At 35.2% G+C, this 17,145-nt stretch overlaps 4 protein-coding genes across 4 annotated transcripts; 2 read left to right on the top strand and 2 right to left on the bottom strand.

Moving 5' to 3' along the window:
• Positions 1-1,366: 1,366 nt before the first annotated feature.
• On the top strand, positions 1,367-2,537 carry LOC111497882 (glutathione S-transferase PARB-like). The gene is made up of 4 exons (XM_023148884.1): positions 1,367-1,706; positions 1,784-1,832; positions 1,915-2,339; positions 2,429-2,537. The coding sequence occupies exons 1-4, from the start codon at positions 1,554-1,556 to the stop codon at positions 2,444-2,446; spliced, it is 645 nt and encodes a 214-aa protein (XP_023004652.1). The 5' UTR covers positions 1,367-1,553; the 3' UTR covers positions 2,447-2,537.
• A 412-nt stretch (positions 2,538-2,949) lies between these two features.
• On the bottom strand, positions 2,950-4,676 carry LOC111497881 (glutathione S-transferase PARB-like). The gene is made up of 3 exons (XM_023148883.1): positions 4,301-4,676; positions 4,167-4,215; positions 2,950-3,659 (listed from the first exon to the last, which is right to left on the bottom strand). The coding sequence occupies exons 1-3, from the start codon at positions 4,448-4,450 to the stop codon at positions 3,205-3,207; spliced, it is 654 nt and encodes a 217-aa protein (XP_023004651.1). The 5' UTR covers positions 4,451-4,676; the 3' UTR covers positions 2,950-3,204.
• A 2,723-nt stretch (positions 4,677-7,399) lies between these two features.
• On the bottom strand, positions 7,400-9,951 carry LOC111497824 (autophagy-related protein 18a-like). The gene is made up of 4 exons (XM_023148791.1): positions 9,073-9,951; positions 8,669-8,870; positions 7,997-8,123; positions 7,400-7,645 (listed from the first exon to the last, which is right to left on the bottom strand). Exons 1-4 carry the CDS (start codon positions 9,892-9,894, stop codon positions 7,555-7,557), a joined length of 1,242 nt encoding a protein of 413 aa, XP_023004559.1. The 5' UTR covers positions 9,895-9,951; the 3' UTR covers positions 7,400-7,554.
• A 1,179-nt stretch (positions 9,952-11,130) lies between these two features.
• Positions 11,131-15,155, top strand: LOC111497804 (wee1-like protein kinase). The gene is made up of 10 exons (XM_023148760.1): positions 11,131-11,444; positions 11,946-12,006; positions 12,132-12,198; positions 12,528-12,791; positions 12,901-12,968; positions 13,086-13,195; positions 13,279-13,319; positions 13,443-13,591; positions 13,823-14,170; positions 14,868-15,155. The coding sequence occupies exons 1-10, from the start codon at positions 11,179-11,181 to the stop codon at positions 14,961-14,963; spliced, it is 1,470 nt and encodes a 489-aa protein (XP_023004528.1). The 5' UTR covers positions 11,131-11,178; the 3' UTR covers positions 14,964-15,155.
• The last annotated feature ends 1,990 nt before the right edge of the window (positions 15,156-17,145 follow it).

The following is a 17,145-nucleotide window of genomic DNA, read 5'->3' on the forward strand; positions in this document are numbered from 1 at the left end:
AGTTTATACAAGTGGAGTGTCGAGTGATAAACGCTAAAAGAGACCTGTAAAAGAAGAATTCGGCCCCATATTCATATTGTTTTCCCTCGAGACAAGTACCCATTTTGGGTGCTGCTCGATTGTCATTTCTGACTCGGTTAGCCAACGATTGATACATTTCTTTTATACTGTATAATGATTCGAACCTTCATGTTTGATGATCTTGGACAAACCTTGACCCAGAGATCAGACTTGAAACAACTTTTTTGTTTGACGTATGAACATTTTTAAACATTGAGAACCTAAAATAAAGTCCAAAGGACTCGAAAGCCTACTTCGACTCTGAACGAGCCCATGTAGACGTGTACTTTAAACGCCTGCAGCTCAATAATTTCTTAAAGAAGCTCGACTTTCTCTAAATCTGCTCGAGGTAACTCTTATATAGATAGGTTACGAAGACTCTACTCAAATTTCATTCTCTAAATCTAAACTCATCGGAGTGATTGGCAAGCACCGAACTGATGTTAAGTTTATTTATTTATTTTTCATTGCATTAATTGGGCAATTAATTTTGCAACTATAAAATTAATCATTCGTTTAAATTTTATTAAAACAATTAATTATTTTTTTAATTAAAAAATGGCATCAATCTCACAGGTGTCATAGTACCCTCCCACGGTACTGATCAGGGTTTGATTTCCCGGATGTGCAGACTAATTTCTTATTATTAATTTTTTTTAATTTCTAGCCCAATGTACGTTCGCGCAGCCGCGCTCGTGGGCGCGGCTGAGCTTGGTTAGCTAGAAGAACGTTGGTCCAAGCCATCCCCATCCTCGACGTTCGGCGCGTGCACGCAACTTCGTCAATTAACCCTCCCAGCCACAGCCACACACAAGCTCGCCACTCTCAAGTGGCTCCCCTCGGCTCTAGTAGTTTCATAAATATGCTTAACCCAGGAATGATTTCATGGTATAATTGAAATATTGTAAATATCATCTTACGAAACCATGATTTTAACGTGGGACCTCATATTTGTTATATATATTTAACATCGGTTACTTCTCTTATCATGTTTGTACATAAACATCTTTATAAGAATGGTTTCGGGCCGTATTGCGTACTATGATTCAGCTACATAAGCGCAAGCCTACACACAGACTTAGGATTTACGAAAACCGAATATTTACCTAGTGGGTTTACCTAATGTGTCTAATAATATATATCTAAACCCACCCGTGAATGAATTTTGAACTCAAGGCTATAAATATGTGACTTAAGAGTGAGATCACTTCCTAAAAAAATATTAAATATTTAGAGAATAATTTAAAATAATAAAATAGAAACGGAATTCATAAAGATTTAGGGAAAAGAATCGGTTCTCAGCATGTAGTTGGTTTCTTCCCAACAGATGCCTCTCCGCCACCAAATCATGCTTCCATTAAACAATTTCATGACACATTCCACCTTGATTTCTTCGTCTCTGCTCGATTATTGTCTCCCATCTCTTTTTACTATATAATTCTGCACTTCCCTTCACAAACCCACCTCCATTTTCAATCCCTGCCGAAGAATCAATGGCTACCTCCATTAGAGTCCACGGAGTCCCCTTTTCCGGACCCACATGCAGAGTTTTAGCTTGTCTCTACGAGAAAGAACTTGAATACGAGTTCGTCAAACTCAAGATGCACGAAGGGGAACACAAGAAACAGCCATTTCTCTCCATCAATGTAAGTTTCCTACTATTGCCATTGCTTTAATTTTCGTGGGGTTTTCATTGGATTCTGCTTGTTTGATTTGATTTCAGCCGTTTGGTCAAGTTCCTGGGTTCCAAGATGGAGATTTGACGCTTTTTGGTAAAGTTTATTTAGGAAACAGAGCAATTCCTGGTTTTTAGCTTTATGCACACAAGGTGTTTGATAAATTGTCTCTGTGTAGAATCCAGGGCAATCACGCAGTATATCGTAGGGAATTATGCTAATAATGGAACCCAATTGATTTTCCAAGACCCCAAGAAAGCGGCGATCGTATTGACATGGATTGAAGTGGAGAGCCACCATTATGATCCACCAGCCTCGAAACTGGTCCTCGAGCTCTGCTTGAAGCCTTTGCTTGGGTGGGGCGAGACGGATGCTGCAGTGGTTGAGCAAAGTGAAGCTGAGCTAGCTAAAGTTCTTGATATCTATGAGGATAGGTTGGCTCAGTCCAAATACTTGGGAGGTGAGTCCTTCACCTTAGCTGACTTGCACCATCTCCCAACCATAGACTACTTATTTGGGACACAGATGAAGAAACTGTTTGAATCTCGGCCCCATGTCAATGCATGGGCGGTTGATATCATGGCCAGGCCTGCTTGGGCTAAGGTGCTTGCTTTGCGCTAATAAAACGTTGATTTCACTTATCTATCCTTTACTTGTTGTGTTGGGCGGTTGATATCATGGCTTGGGCTAAGGTGCTTGCTTTGCGCTAATAAAACGTTGATTTTACTTATCTATCCTTTACTTGTTGTGTGATGGGACTAGAAAACTTGAATAAAGATGGTGTGATTGCCTTTTTATTTACATCGGAGCTCTCTGTATCACTTGCTTTGTTGTTGTATATATATTATATGAACTTTTGACAACAACTGCAATCGCACGTGAGGGGTTATTTCTTGGTTTCGTCCCGTCATTAATAACTTGATTATTTTGAGATAATAGTAGATAGAAACAACGCTCAAAGTCCTATTGAAACCAAGAAAAACCAAGAAATATAGGCCTGCTTGCCATCCACACCAGAATAAATGAAGTTTTTCGAAAAAACCTGCTAGTGGAGGAAGACCTCCTAAGGATAAGAGACATAGGGCTAAAGATAGAGCCAAAAAAGTATCTTTTGTGTATAATCCTGCATAATCTCGAATGTTATCAGTTCCAGTACGTAGACCAAATGATACAATGCGAGCAAAAGTACATAGATTCATGGCAATATAGAAGAGGATATAAGTTATCGTGCTTGCATATCCACCATTTGAGTCTCAACAATTATTCCAATAATTACATATCCGATTTGACCGATGGACGAATACGCAAGGCAAAAACTATTCCAACAACACAAATTTCTGCTTAATCTAGAGTTCAACTAGGCAAAAACTCAACCAAAATTAAATATAAATAAATATCCTGTCAAATATGATATATATATATATATGATAAACTCAAAACTAAATATAAATAAATATCTCTAACATGGTTACAATTTCTGATTGCGCATGGCAAGGACCTTGCCCCACGAAGGCCTTGCAGTGATCTCAGCAACCCAAGCATTAACGCGCGGCCGTGACTCGAACAGCTTCTTCGATGGCGTCGCCAACAAGTAGTGCACATTGGGGATGTGGTGCAGATCTGCCAAACTGAACTCATTGCCAGCCAAAAACTTGCTTTTGCTAAGCTGATTCTCGTAGATGTCAAGAACTTTCCCCAACTTAGCTTCGTTCTCGGCCACGGCGGCGGGATCTGTCTCGCCCAGACCGAATAGTGGCTTGACAAGATACTCGTACGACAGCGCTACCCCCGGAGGGTCGTAGTGGTGGCCTTCCACTTCAATCCATGTTGATATGATCGCTGCTTTCTTTGGGTCGTCCGACAGCAATTGGTTTCCCTTGCTGGCGTAGGCGGAGGCCAGGTACTGAGTAATGGCCCTTGATTCTTGAATTAACAAATTCAACTTTCAATCACAATTTCATCACAAAAGGTTTTTGATATGAAGAACATATGCAAAAACTTTGCAAACAGAGATCAAAGTAATATCTTTTCAGATGAAATTAACTGAAATCATGTATGAGAAGTATAAAAACTAGAATCAACCAAAGATTACTTCTAAAAACAATGAAAACAGAGTAGGAGCATTTCATCAAACACCTTGAGCGCAAACAACATTTCCATACTGAACATTTCATCAAAGAGATAGAGTGCAACAGAGCACATGATCATATGCAAAAACTTCCGCAAACAGAGACCAGATAATAACTTTTCAGACGAAATTGACTAAAATGGATGTAAGAGAAGTATAAAAACTAGAAATCAACCAAAGGTTACTTCAAAAATAATGAAAACAGAGTAGGAGCATTTCATCAAACACCTTGACGCAAACAACATTTCCATACTGAACATTTCATCAAACAGATAGAGTGCAAGAGGAAACGTAGTAATTACCGAAAATCGTGAGATCCCCATCTTGAAACCCAGGAACTTGACCAAACGGCTGCAGAAATTCAACAAAACCCCACTAAGAAACAATCGACAAACACCATAAAAATCGAAGTCCCTAACAATTACAGATCACTCACATTGATGGAGAGGAACGGCTCTTTCTTGTGCTCATTATTCTTCATGTCGAGAAGAACAAACTGGTATTCGAGATCTTTCTCGTAAAGACAAGCGAGAACTCTAGCTGTGGCGGTGGAAATGGGGCTTCCATGGACTTTGATGCTCGCCATTTCGAAGAAAATCGATTTGAGAACAAAGAAATTGAGATGGGTGTGTCGGAAAAGAGGAATTGTTGAAGGTTCTTATAGAGAATTGGAAAAGAAAAGGAAAGGATTCAACCGTAACGTGATTGAAGCTCGGTGATTTGAAGTGGGAAATGAATGGAATCACAGAATGCGGATCCATAATTGAGGTAGCTGCAACATTCATGTCTGAAATGGTCTTCCAGATTTTTTCCCCGCCCATAAATTATGGTCCACATTCCTATTTCTAAATTTTCTATAAATTTTATTAATTTTTTTAAAAATTCAAAAATATATTTATGGTCTATAAAAACCATTAATAACTTAATTTTCCAAATATGATTTAATTATTTTAATTATTATTTATATCGTTGAACCGCAACAGTGGGTTAAATTACTATTTTAACCTCTCTAGGAAAACTTGTCATATTTTGTCTGGAATAAATTAATATCCAATGAAATTTATTAATATTTTTTTTACGATGAAAATTAAATTAAATTAAATTAAATAATTGTTATATATTAAAGTTGAGAAGAATTATTGCATATGCGCTGACGTCATGGAGTCAAAGTCGCCAACTTGCCACCCAATAATGGAAATCTAAAATGGAATCTTATAATTTTGGTTCAAAATGTAATTTTAGTAAATATATTTTTTAATTTCATTTTATTTTAATATCTGTATTTTCATATATTTAATTTTAATTTTACACTTCCAATAAATCTTATAACTTTTATTTAAAAAATATTTAGTTTTATTAATTTTGGAAATATTATGACTTTTTATTTAGATCAGTCTTATGGGAATAAATTCAAATTCAAATGACTAATTTTAAGATTTCTAAAAATTAAGAAAATCTTAAAATTAAGAAAGCTGAAATTGAATCTTTAATTAGAATTATGAGTTTAATTTTTCAAAATAATTAGATTAACTATCCTAAAATAATTAGATTAACTATCCTAAGATGACTAATTTGTTTGAAAAGTAATATATATATATATATATATATATATATATATATACTTTGAACAAAATTCGGTCCATCTAAAGAAGTGGCATTCCACCGTCTCAAATTTCCATCAAACATTCTAACATATTTTCTATTTTAATCATAATTTTGAAAAAGATCGAAACCTCAAATATATTGCAACTTTTGAAAGAATACAAGTATTGTTTACTAAGACATTAGTAACAAAGGTTAAGAGTTTGTACTCTTATCATAAGATCAAATAGTACAAATTTCAAGATTACATATCCACCTCGAAACACTAAATTTCTAGAACTTTGAGATCTAATGAGAGTATCTAATATATCCACCTCGAAACATTAAATTTCTAGAACTTTGAGATCTAATAAGAGGATTTAATGTCACTGGTTTGATTATACTAGACACAAGATTAAAAATCTATGGACCTGCCAAGAACATTTAACTTAGAATTAATGATCGCAAGAACATTCAACTTAGAACAGTCTCGTAAAAACTTACGATCGCTTAGAAAGAGGCTGGTAACCTATGTGATGAGCTCTAAAAATTCAACTTCATGCAGGCGAAGTTTTTACAATGAGTAAATGTAGAATGTTTTTACTCCATAACATCCAACCATACAAATACAATCAATGAGCTAAATTTTGACCAGTTTTGTCTCTGACGAGAGCTTCTGGCCTATGCCACTATCAAAACAAGGTTTTACTCGAGAGCTTTTGGACTATGCCACTACCAAAACAAGGCTTTATTTAAGAGCTTGGCCTATGCCACTATAGGCTTTATTTAAGAGCTTGGCCTATGCCACTATCAAAACTAGGGTTTATTTAAGAGCTTGGCCTATGCCACTATCAAAAGTTCATAATCTTTCCCTATTAATCAGTAAAAGCTCCCCATATTCTAACATGGAAGCTGAGATCAATGCTCTTCACACCAACAAAATCATTTTCTTAATATTCCAGAAGAGAAGCAAACAATGGCAAAACCACTCTACAACATAGTTGGCAACTTAACTTCTGCTAAAACTTAACAGTCCAGTAATCAGATTATCTACTTTTCTCCTTATTCTCAACCTAGGTGTCCCTAATCATCTCTAAAAGCATAGTATAACCGAACCAACGGATAATTCAAGCAAAAAAATATTGTTATGGAACTCTTAGAATTTGATCTAAGAATCTTGTTGAAAAACAAAACCTTTAAATCTAAGAATCCCAAAAACGACAAGAATCAACCCAAGGGAAAGTTTTGGAACGGATTACCTTGATGATTAAGATCAAAAGTAAAGAAAACTTGTTTCTAAGATTCGAATAAGTTCACAAGATAGTTTGATCAAGATTACTTGAATAATTCTAGCATGCAAGTCTAAACACAATAAATGCAACCGAACAAGCTCATGGCTTAAGAAGCATAACATGCAACTTTCATTATAATATCCAAAATCTTCATACTAAAGCAGTAACATGAATGACTATTTATAGCCTTGAAAATAAACCTTTTAATTAATCATGTAACTTTCATTGTCATTATGAAATGACAACTAACTAATTGTAACTTATAATCTTAAAGACAATTATCTGAAACTTAAAAAATACAATAAAGCCTCCTTAAACCTAAACAACTTACATGGATCTTGCCATCCACCATGAAAACTTCTGTGCGTTTTAAATAAGCCTAATCGGATCCCTAAACACTCCACCAGTAGTTTGACATATTTTTAATACCTCAAATACACTAAAGAATGCAGGCTACAGTTCGAAATACCGTTACCTTCATATGTATACTTCTTGAACTTCCGCTATAAATAAGTCTTCCATCATTTAGGTCAACTTTTCTACCTGCAGGTTTTTCTTAGAAGAATGTATACATTAATGGTAAGCTCTTCATTTTAGGTCTCGATTTCATCAGGTAAATCAAGAAATGTTCACAAGGCCAAATAAGTTAAGAAAATTAAATATGAACATGGGGGGCAATAATAGAATTCTTCTTTTTCTTTTTTTTCCCTGAGACGAACATAGGCCAATCTGTACATGCATAGATCTATTTACAAGCAATAGAGGATCTAGGAAGAGAATATGCATACAACAGAACTGAAATAAAGAGTACAGTGGGCTAGAAGGCTTCCTCTGGCATTAGAAAGTTGTGATATTCAAGCTGTGTCATCTCTCCTCCATTCACCGCATCAAATTGGCATCGGTAGAAGCTGCAATAATTGAAAATGGCACATCAAGATTCTAAAACTTCCAACGCAGCAGTTAAACGACCAAACAGAATACCAGATGTAATGGAAGCTAACACAACTTAGGCAATGCTAAAGAAAAGATAATGAAGCAAATAACAAATGGTTCAAGTTAAAGTAGAAATAAAATATTGTCTATTTTCAGTCTATGAAAATAAAGCGTTCACATTAAAAATATTTATCTAATATCATCGAAATCATAGTTGGGATACCCAAGCAACCCTCATCTTAATTGTTATTCTGCAGAATTATAATTAATTGAAAGAGAAATGAAAAAATCCCAATAGTAAGAGAAGAACTACGAAGACTATTTACCTTCCATCCATTCCAAGGATCACCACTGTATTCTTCTGGTGACCAAACGCAACAACATACCGAGACCCTTCATGCAAACGAAACTGAGCAACAGACCACTCTGACTTGAAATACTTTGGCAGCACACCTGCAGGTGCAAGACTGTTCATTAGATCCAAAGGCAAAAAGGGATATCCGGCTGCAAAATAATAAGGAGAATATCCCATCTCTTTCCTTTCGTGAAGTATTGTTCATAATAGCTAAGAAGCAGGTTTCTCTATCAAAGTTTATAATATTTAACAAGTGTTCAATACATGTGGGCCGAAATTAACTTTGTACAACTAGTGTCTAACAAATCTGCCATGCTAAGAGTGTTCGATACATGTACTACAAGTGTCAAGGTGTCCAAGTGTTCAACATGATGAACACGCTAGCCAAACTAAAGTATTCAAACTTCTTAGATGGAAAGAAAAATGGAATATACAAATAAAATAACGAGACAGTGGCTGCCCAACACCAGATTTTGTTTTTTATTCTAGTCTAAGTGTTCTTTTTTAGAGTATGCCAGTAAATTTTCAAAGGACTCCTTGGTTGTTATACTAAGTGATTTCAAAGCAATTCAAAGAATTTATGAAATAGTAATATATCCAAATACAGTGGCAATCCGTGGTTAACCACAAATGGTTACATTACCTTTGATGAATGAAAATGAGGAGCCAGATGGTGAGACGGAAAGAGAAGAATCATTCTGATACATATCATTCTGAAGAGACCCAGAATTGAATTTAAGACTGAATACATGGACGGTCCCCTTGTCACTGGAGACTGCCAGCCATTGAGCAGTCGATGAGAAGGCCAAACTGTATATCTCCGCCCTATCTGCGCCTCTCCGTACCTATACATCATATCAAGATAATACGAAGTAAATTCACTGCCAAGTTAGATAATTCATGAAGGAGTAATGTAAATTCCTACAAACTCAAAAGTAAATGGGGAGAATTAGATTGCAGCTTAGTTTAGAACAACATCATTACACTGAGATTCCGACAACACAGAACAAACCCAGATGAACAATTTTAATTCCAAGATCAACACACCTCTTGGAGCAAATTTCCATCAATTGTATTGAATATCCGAACCAAAGTTCCCTTGGAGCTCGCTGTAGCAAGCAACTGCCCGTTGGTCGTAAGCGCAAAGCAAGCAACCCTCGAGTCGTGAGCCATGATAAACTTTGTTCGTCGAGAGGCATAATGCTCAACCCTAACCTGCCCCTTAATCAATCCAGGGCAGACAAGCACAAGCGAAGAACTCAACTGAGAAACAGCACAAAGCCCTTTAGGATTCGCAATAGTTTCGATCTGATGCAGCAGCTTCAAGTCCGCAAAATTGTACACAAAAACCTTCTGCTCCAAAATAACAATAATTCGGTCTCTCTGTAGCCGAACCCCCCGAACAGCAGACCGAAACGACAGCTCCCCAATACACCGGCTCTGATGATCATCCCAAAGCATGACCTTATTAGGCGGGTACTGAGGGTCAGGCCCACCACCAACAAGAGCCAAAATATTACACCGGAAAAGCATCTCCACAACGCCAATACCACCCCCACGCTCAAAATCTCTTCTGAAAATCTCACGAAACGGATCGCAATTGTAGATCCGAAACCCTCGATCACTGCCCGCAGCAAAGCAGCCATGGTCTTGATTGAAGGAGAGATGAAGAAGAGAAGGCTGCAAAGCGAGCGAATCAACCGCCGCCGTGGACAAACCAGCCGTCTCCGCTTTCTGCGGCGATTGAGGCGGCAACGATGAAACGGAATCGGAATCGAAGCGTTCGGAGTCGGCAACAGCAGGCGGAGTGTTGGTATTGGAGTTGGAGTCCGGCCATGAAGAGGAAGGGAGAGCGGAGAGAGTCTCCATGGAGAATCAGAGGAACTCGAGATTCAGATGAAAACGAAGATAATGGCGATGATTTATAAGAAAGAACAGAACAATTTCCAACCCCGGGAGATTCAGGTTTGAGTGAAGTTACGGATTTGACTGCGGGGTTGTGACGGTGTTTGGGGGTAATTTCGTCATTTTGGAATGTCTGTGATTCTGCCAATATTTTGCGGGCGAACGACATGTAGCTGTAAATGACGTAATTAGCTTTGTGCACAAGCGAAGGGAATTAGAAAGTCGACCTGTCGGCTTGGTATGTTGGAGTCTGGACTAACAATAAAACTGTAATTCTGAAACAATAATAAAAAATTCATTTTTTAAGTACGACAACTCAAACAAGTGGTTTCAAGAGATCGTTTTTTTTTTCTTTTTTTTTTTAATAATATTCCTAAAATTTAAAAAATTTCAAAAAATATAAATAAAATTAAAAATATAATATATGATATACCCGACAAAATATTAGTTAAAAAAACACAACTAATATTAACGATGTATTATGGTAAATTTTGATTATTTATATATATAAATAAATATAATTTTTAAAATAAATAAATATTGAAATGAGCAGTGAGTTGGGATATAAACTCTATTGACATGAAATTTTGAGTTGGTGCAAAGATTTTGATTCGTACACACTGACATGTTTAATGTTAATTAATGGCGTTTAATGTTACAAATTTTATTTATTTATTTTAATTGTTAATTCAAGAATTGGATTTTCACTATAAATAATGACATTTTGGGAATTTCAATAACTTTATATTATAAAATTAAAAACATTTTTTTCAGAAACAAATCTATATATTAAATGAAATCTGGCTAAAAATTTATAAAATATATATTATATATATATATATTATTTATTTATTTATTTTTCTAAAAAGAAATTAGATGACTTTACGGCCCACCAAGCCAGAAAAAGGCACAAGCTTACCAGGCACGCAAATCAAACTCATCCATCATCAAGCAATCCAAACCGTTGATCTTAAAATCGTCATTATACTCAAGGAGCTCACTCTGGTAACGGCAACACACAATCACAGCCCTCCCCGCGAAATTTGAATTGGAGATCTCAAACGACGCCAAAAAATATTACCCAGGAAAAAAAAAAACCCTCCAAAATTGAATTATTTTATTTTTATTTTTATTTTCTGATCTGAAATAAATATAAATATAAATATAAATATATATATTCAGTACAGTTTGAGTGGAAGAGGAGAGCGTGTTAAGAGGGGATTGACGAGAGCTTCGTTGCAGATTCCGATGAGGAGAAAATCCAAAACCCTAAGAACGACGATGACCGCAACGAGGAAGAAGATGAAAGGGACATTGACGAGGCACTTGCAGGTCCAGTTAGGGCAGGTTTCTCTCGCCCCTCTCCACCACCAACTTTCCTCTTCCACCGCCGCTTGCTTCCAAGACTTGCCTGAATCTGAAGCAATGGCGACGGTAAACGATTCTGGCGCTCTCCCTTCCTCGTCTACTAACTTTGAGGACAGAGATTTCATTCTTAGTCAGGATTTCTTCTGGTGAGATTTATATCGTTATTTTTGTTTTTCATTTGTGAGTTGATTTCAGCTGCTGTTGATGTTGATTGTTATCTTTCTCGAGGTTCTGGAAATTAGTTTTCTGTTCGAAGTAGTTTGATTGACGGGATAGTGTAGTAAGTGATTGACGAATCACTGAATACTCTTTAGGAGTTACTTCGAGTTTTGGAGTTTTCTACTAGTTTCCCTTGTGAGTTGTTAGGTAATTTGAACGTCTATTGATGGTAGTTGATTATTCGTGTTATATCCCATGGTTTAAGTTGCTTGTCAGTTACGAAATGGAGGTCATTTCCTGTGAAAGTAACTTAGATAGTCAGAAAAATGGAGTATGATTTACTAATTATTGAATGTTTTTAGAAATTACTTTGCTTGTTACTATTGATACTGGTATACAAGGATACCAAAGAGTAAGATTGAAGGCTGCATTGTAACTGGCCAGATCATTTTTGGCGTTTAACGTGGGATTTTGTTTGTATGTTGCAGCACCCCTGACTATATCACTCCGGACAACCAAAATCTGCTGAATGGCGTGGATTGCTACAAGGTGAGCAGTTAATGGAGAAAGATAACCCTGTCCATAACAATGGGTTTTCAAAAGGAAAAGAAGAAGAAGAAGAAGAAGAAAATAATGTGAATTCTCTAATTTTCTGGGTGTCCTTGTCTTGGCAGGAAAGCACTCCTTGCCCCAAATCTCCAGAGAAGATTAATACTGTTAAAACTAAGAGAAAAATACGTGGTAAGTTTATATAGTGGTGATCTCGAACTTTAATCTGGGAGTGTTATAAGAGAACAGAAAGTCACATGCATTAGTTCAGTGGCATATGCTCAATTATGATCATGTCGAAACTCAACTTTCCTAATCAATAATATATATGGTTAGTTGCTTGCATAAAACTATGACCAGTATCTGAATCATTTATCAATGTGGAATTTAAGACATGGATCTGAAATTATTTTGGGGCGTCAAAATCTGACAACATCATGTTCCTTTTCAATATTAGTTACATTAATTGTTGATTGATGTAGTATAATTCATTTTCTTCATTGAATGTTCATTTGTCACAGACGGTGTTTTAGTACATCCTCTGAGTCCAAGTTTGTCTGGCCGTGAACAAGTTGTGGAGCTAGGAAATGACACTTTTGGAACAGATGATGAAGATATGGAGAAAGAGACAATGGCAATGCCAAAGAAACAAAACTATGTTTCTCAATCTGCTGTTGCTTTACGCTGTCGAGTTATGCCTCCTCCTTGCATGAAGAATCCATACTTGAATGATGCTTCAGACATAGGTGTAGACCCATTTGGTAATCAACGAACAAAATGTGCAGGTACAGTCCAATTAATTCTTAAAGACTAATAAAACATTTTTTGAAGTCGTCTTTTTTAACGAGGACTTTATGTTTAATGAATTAGTTTCTTGGTTTTAATTTTGTGTAGATTTTTTTCCCGCACTGTTTAGTGGAGATGGTCTTTCAAGATATCACACCGATTTTCATGAGATAAAGGTATCTAGAAACATCTGCTTTGTTTGCAAGCTTCTGCAAATAGATTGGTTTTTTCTTTTATTTATATTTCAATTCAGGCTGTTGTCAAGTTTTATATTAACCTCAGTCTATTTCCAGCAAATAGGAACTGGAAATTTTAGCCGTGTCTTCAAGGTATTGAAGAGAATTGATGGTTGTTTATATGCTGTTAAACAAAGCACAAGATCATTGCATCAAGACATAGAAAGGTTACTTCTTTTGGTGTGTCCGTATATGTTTAACCTCTAAACACTAGCAAATGTGTATTTGAAGTTTTTCCTTCCATTTGCAGGAGGAGAGCTTTGATGGAAGTTCAAGCTTTGGCAGCTTTAGGTTAGTAAATATATTTAGATATGATTTTCTGTTTTATTATATCTCTATTTCTATTGTAGTTATTATTTCTCTCTTGAGCAACTTGTTTCTTTTCCCGACTGTTGGCCACTATTTAACGTGTAGGATCTCATGAAAACATCGTTGGATACTACTCTTCGTGGTTTGAAAATGAGCAACTCTACATTCAAATGGAACTCTGTGATTGTAGTTTATCCACTGGCAGGTATTCTCACCCGTTCTCTGAGGCTGATGCACTGAAAGCCTTGCATCAGGTGAGATTTCGAGTTGCTTCGCTCATCTCCCTGATTTGTTGTCTTCAAGAGTTAATTAGTTAGTTCTGCCCTTCATTCAATACGTAGCTTTTAATAGGAAATGCCACTTCTGAAAAATAATTATCTCAGAATTTTGTGTAATTTCAACTTTATCCATTCCAATTTTCAAGTCCTAGAACTAGGAACTTTTTAAATTTCATGGCTTCTATGCTGACAATGAACTACAAACAGATTGCAAAAGCATTGCTGTTTATGCACGAGAAAGGAGTAGCTCATTTAGACGTGAAACCTGACAATATTTATGTCAAAGATGGTGTTTATAAACTTGGTGATTTTGGATGCGCTACTCTTCTTGATAAAAGCCTACCAATTGAGGAGGGCGATGCACGCTATATGCCTCAAGAAATTCTGAATGAGAGATACGATTATCTTGACAAGGTTGATATATTCTCTTTGGGAGCTGCTATTTATGAGGTTGTGAGAGGTTCGACGTTTCCAGAAACACGTTTCATGAATCTAAAGGAGGGAAAATTGCCACTCTTTCCTTGTCATTCATTGCAATTTCAAAACTTAATCAAGGTACTGAATGCGTAATTGTGTTTTCTTTTCATTTCATTTCCATCGACTATTCTTCTGACTTGACCTGACGTGAGATCCTACCGGTTGGAGAGGAGAACGAGACATTCTTTACAAAGGTTTATAAAGGTGTAGAAACCTCTCCCTGATAGATGCGTTTTAAAACCTTAAGGGGAAGCCCAGAAGAGAAAGCCCAAAGAGGATAATATCTATTAGTGGTGGGCTTATACTGTTAAAAATGGTATCAGAGCCGATTATCGAGCGAGTGGTGTTCCAGTAGGAACGCTTGACCCTCAAGGGAGTGGATTATGAGATCCCACATCAGTTGGAGAGGGGAACGAAATATTTTTTATTAAGATGTTGAAACCTTTTCCAGACGCGTTTTAAAACTGTGAGAGAAAGTCCAAAGAGTAGATAATATTTGTTAGCCCGATCTTAGTCTTTGACTCACCTATGCAGAGGAAATCTTAGATTTTTGGGGCATTTGATTCTTACCTATTTTTGCATTTTTTTTTCCTACAAATTCTACTTTCCATAAAAAAAAAATGTAAAAAAGTGAGTCAAAACTAGCCTTGGTACAAACATGATTTCGTATCGACTTTGTGTGACCACAAGTAATGTTCACTGTTTACATCATTATCTTGGAAGTTCATTAGAGATAAGATAGCTAATTTTTCTGATTAATTGACAACTCTAACAGGCGATGGTGGATCCCGACCCAGCACGACGGCCTTCAGCTAGGGAAATTCTTCAGAATCCCATATTTGATAAGGTCAGAAATCATCCAAAATCATAGGTCAACTGTGGGTTAGTGTGTTTAATCACTTGCATTAGCCAGCTATTTTTGTAAGATTTCAATCACCACTTTCCCAAGTTCATGCATCAAATTTTGTCTCTAGCATGGTGCAAATTTTGTAAATTCTCTATGATAATATTGTATCATAAACTCGTAAATGCAAGTTAACGAAAGCTCTTTCATTTCCAAATATATGACACTTATTCTGATTCTACTCTAGGTCACGTCATGAAATGTCCATTCGTATTCATTTGTGTAATCAAAATGAATCTTTATAAATTTGCATTCAAGAGCAGAACGCAAAGCAAACTGACGATGAATTATATGTGAGGTGGGAGATTTGAGCTACTTCCGACCTCTTGTTTGATAATATGCTTTAACCAATTGAACAGGTATGTTTGATTTAGCAACGGATAAATGCTTATACATTTTATATTAGTGACTTTTTTGAATTTGTTAAACCTAGTAAGGAATAGGGATCATAATGCAATCTTAAAATACATATGGGTTGGACCATATTGAAATTATACAAATTCAAATTAAAGAAAACGATGGAAGCGCTTACAAATTGGATATAAATCAAGACATGGACTCGTTTGCAAAAATAGACCAAATAAAAAAGCATTCACACTAATTTATAAAATAAAAAATAAAAATAAAAATAAAAATAAGATATTTTTATTACTACTCATGCTACATTTAATTTTAATATAAAAAAAATGGAAGAGTTGAATTTTGAAGCCTTTTTTGGGAGAGAAAAATGGAATTTGAATCTCTAAATATCTTTTACACAATAAGCCAAACACACCAACCCACTTCCCTTACAAAATTTAGTATTTATTTATTTATTTTTTGTTAGGATAATTATGAATAATACATTATTATTCTATTTTTGTTTTATATTTAAAATATCTGTTTAATCGGTTTAAACGTTTCTAATAGAGAAGACTATTATTTTTACAAACCAATACGAACTCTTTTAATATGTTTTGTTCCTATCACGGTGTTTCTTAAAAAAACACTTATAAGATCACCCAGCATAAAATTGTTATGATTGAGTACAAACATCTTTCACGTATAGAGCAAGAAAAAAAATTGTAGTTAGACATTGATTACAATTTAAATAGAGCCCGATAATTGTTAGAGGTAGGATTAGGTAGAGATGTTCGGGGTTGAGTTAGGTTGATTTGAGACATTTTTTAAAACATCTAATCCAATTGTTGAGGTTGTAAATTTTTTCTACACAACCCGTCCAACGAATCTAATCTAATTCAACCATGATTTAGTACGAATTGTTCCGAGTGATTTATTCAAAATTTTATTTTAATAAAAGTATAATTTTAATATGTATTAGCATATATTTATTTATTCCTAAATGATTTTAATATATATTTAGAAAAATTAAAATTTTATTTTTAAAATTTTTGAAAAAAATCATAAAACAAAAATATCTTATTCATGGTGGGAAAGTAGCTCCACCACTTGCAACATTATTGGCGAGAATTTTATTTTTCAAATGGTGACGTGGCAGCATATCATTGGGTATTCATCTTTGACTTTTCAACACTATAGTCGTTGTCAAGGGGAGAGTCAAGGATAGAGGCTTCTTCTCACATGCAATAAATAAAATTCTTTTTTTTTTTTCAGAAAATATATAATAATTTGTTAAAAAATTATGAGAAAAGTAGCTTAAACTACTTTACTTTTTTGTAATTAAAATGAGTTTCAATTATTAATTATAATGAAAATAAAATTATTATTTTTTAATTAGATCAATTTTTTATTGATGTTTACTTATATAATTACAAAAATGTTTTTTTAGTATGCTACCATAATATATATATATATTATTATTATTATTATTAACTTATTCAAATATTTATTGAGAGATAGAGATTAAAAGACAAAGTCACGGATTCACGACTCCGGATCAGAGAGAGTGACATGAAGTTTGGAGACACTAATGCCGACGGTGATTACGACATCATGCATGTAATATAGCTGCAATTGCCAAATGCATATGACCATGAGTTAGGTTTGAGTTTGTTTTCTTTTAGGTTATTGAATTTGGTAGGGTTGACCCGATCATTTGCATTTTGAACCCGTACTCAACCCGACTAGATCCGGTTCAATTTAGAAATCTAAACACGCTATTTACATTTTAAAGTCAAAAGTTTTTAAT

This window comes from Cucurbita maxima, unplaced genomic scaffold, assembly GCF_002738345.1.
Source record: "Cucurbita maxima cultivar Rimu unplaced genomic scaffold, Cmax_1.0 Cma_Scf00024, whole genome shotgun sequence".
NCBI lineage: Eukaryota > Viridiplantae > Streptophyta > Magnoliopsida > Cucurbitales > Cucurbitaceae > Cucurbita > Cucurbita maxima.

What these genes read in the sequence shown, in the direction of transcription:
- LOC111497804 (XM_023148760.1), top strand. Translation starts at nt 11,179, where the DNA reads ATGAGGAGAAAATCCAAAACCCTAAGAACGACGATGACCGCAACGAGG. An exon ending in ATGGCGTGGATTGCTACAAG is followed by an intron (nt 12,007 to 12,131) that starts GTGAGCAGTTAA and finishes TTGTCTTGGCAG; the next exon opens with GAAAGCACTCCTTGCCCCAA. An exon ending in AACTAAGAGAAAAATACGTG is followed by an intron (nt 12,199 to 12,527) that starts GTAAGTTTATAT and finishes CATTTGTCACAG; the next exon opens with ACGGTGTTTTAGTACATCCT.
- LOC111497881 (XM_023148883.1), bottom strand. Translation starts at nt 4,450, where the DNA reads ATGGCGAGCATCAAAGTCCATGGAAGCCCCATTTCCACCGCCACAGCT. An exon ending in AGCCGTTCCTCTCCATCAAT is followed by an intron (nt 4,216 to 4,300) that starts GTGAGTGATCTG and finishes GAATTTCTGCAG; the next exon opens with CCGTTTGGTCAAGTTCCTGG. An exon ending in TGGGGATCTCACGATTTTCG is followed by an intron (nt 3,660 to 4,166) that starts GTAATTACTACG and finishes TGTTAATTCAAG; the next exon opens with AATCAAGGGCCATTACTCAG.
- LOC111497882 (XM_023148884.1), top strand. Translation starts at nt 1,554, where the DNA reads ATGGCTACCTCCATTAGAGTCCACGGAGTCCCCTTTTCCGGACCCACA. An exon ending in AGCCATTTCTCTCCATCAAT is followed by an intron (nt 1,707 to 1,783) that starts GTAAGTTTCCTA and finishes ATTTGATTTCAG; the next exon opens with CCGTTTGGTCAAGTTCCTGG. An exon ending in TGGAGATTTGACGCTTTTTG is followed by an intron (nt 1,833 to 1,914) that starts GTAAAGTTTATT and finishes GTCTCTGTGTAG; the next exon opens with AATCCAGGGCAATCACGCAG.
- LOC111497824 (XM_023148791.1), bottom strand. Translation starts at nt 9,894, where the DNA reads ATGGAGACTCTCTCCGCTCTCCCTTCCTCTTCATGGCCGGACTCCAAC. An exon ending in ATGGAAATTTGCTCCAAGAG is followed by an intron (nt 8,871 to 9,072) that starts GTGTGTTGATCT and finishes TATGATGTATAG; the next exon opens with GTACGGAGAGGCGCAGATAG. An exon ending in CTCATTTTCATTCATCAAAG is followed by an intron (nt 8,124 to 8,668) that starts GTAATGTAACCA and finishes TTGCACCTGCAG; the next exon opens with GTGTGCTGCCAAAGTATTTC.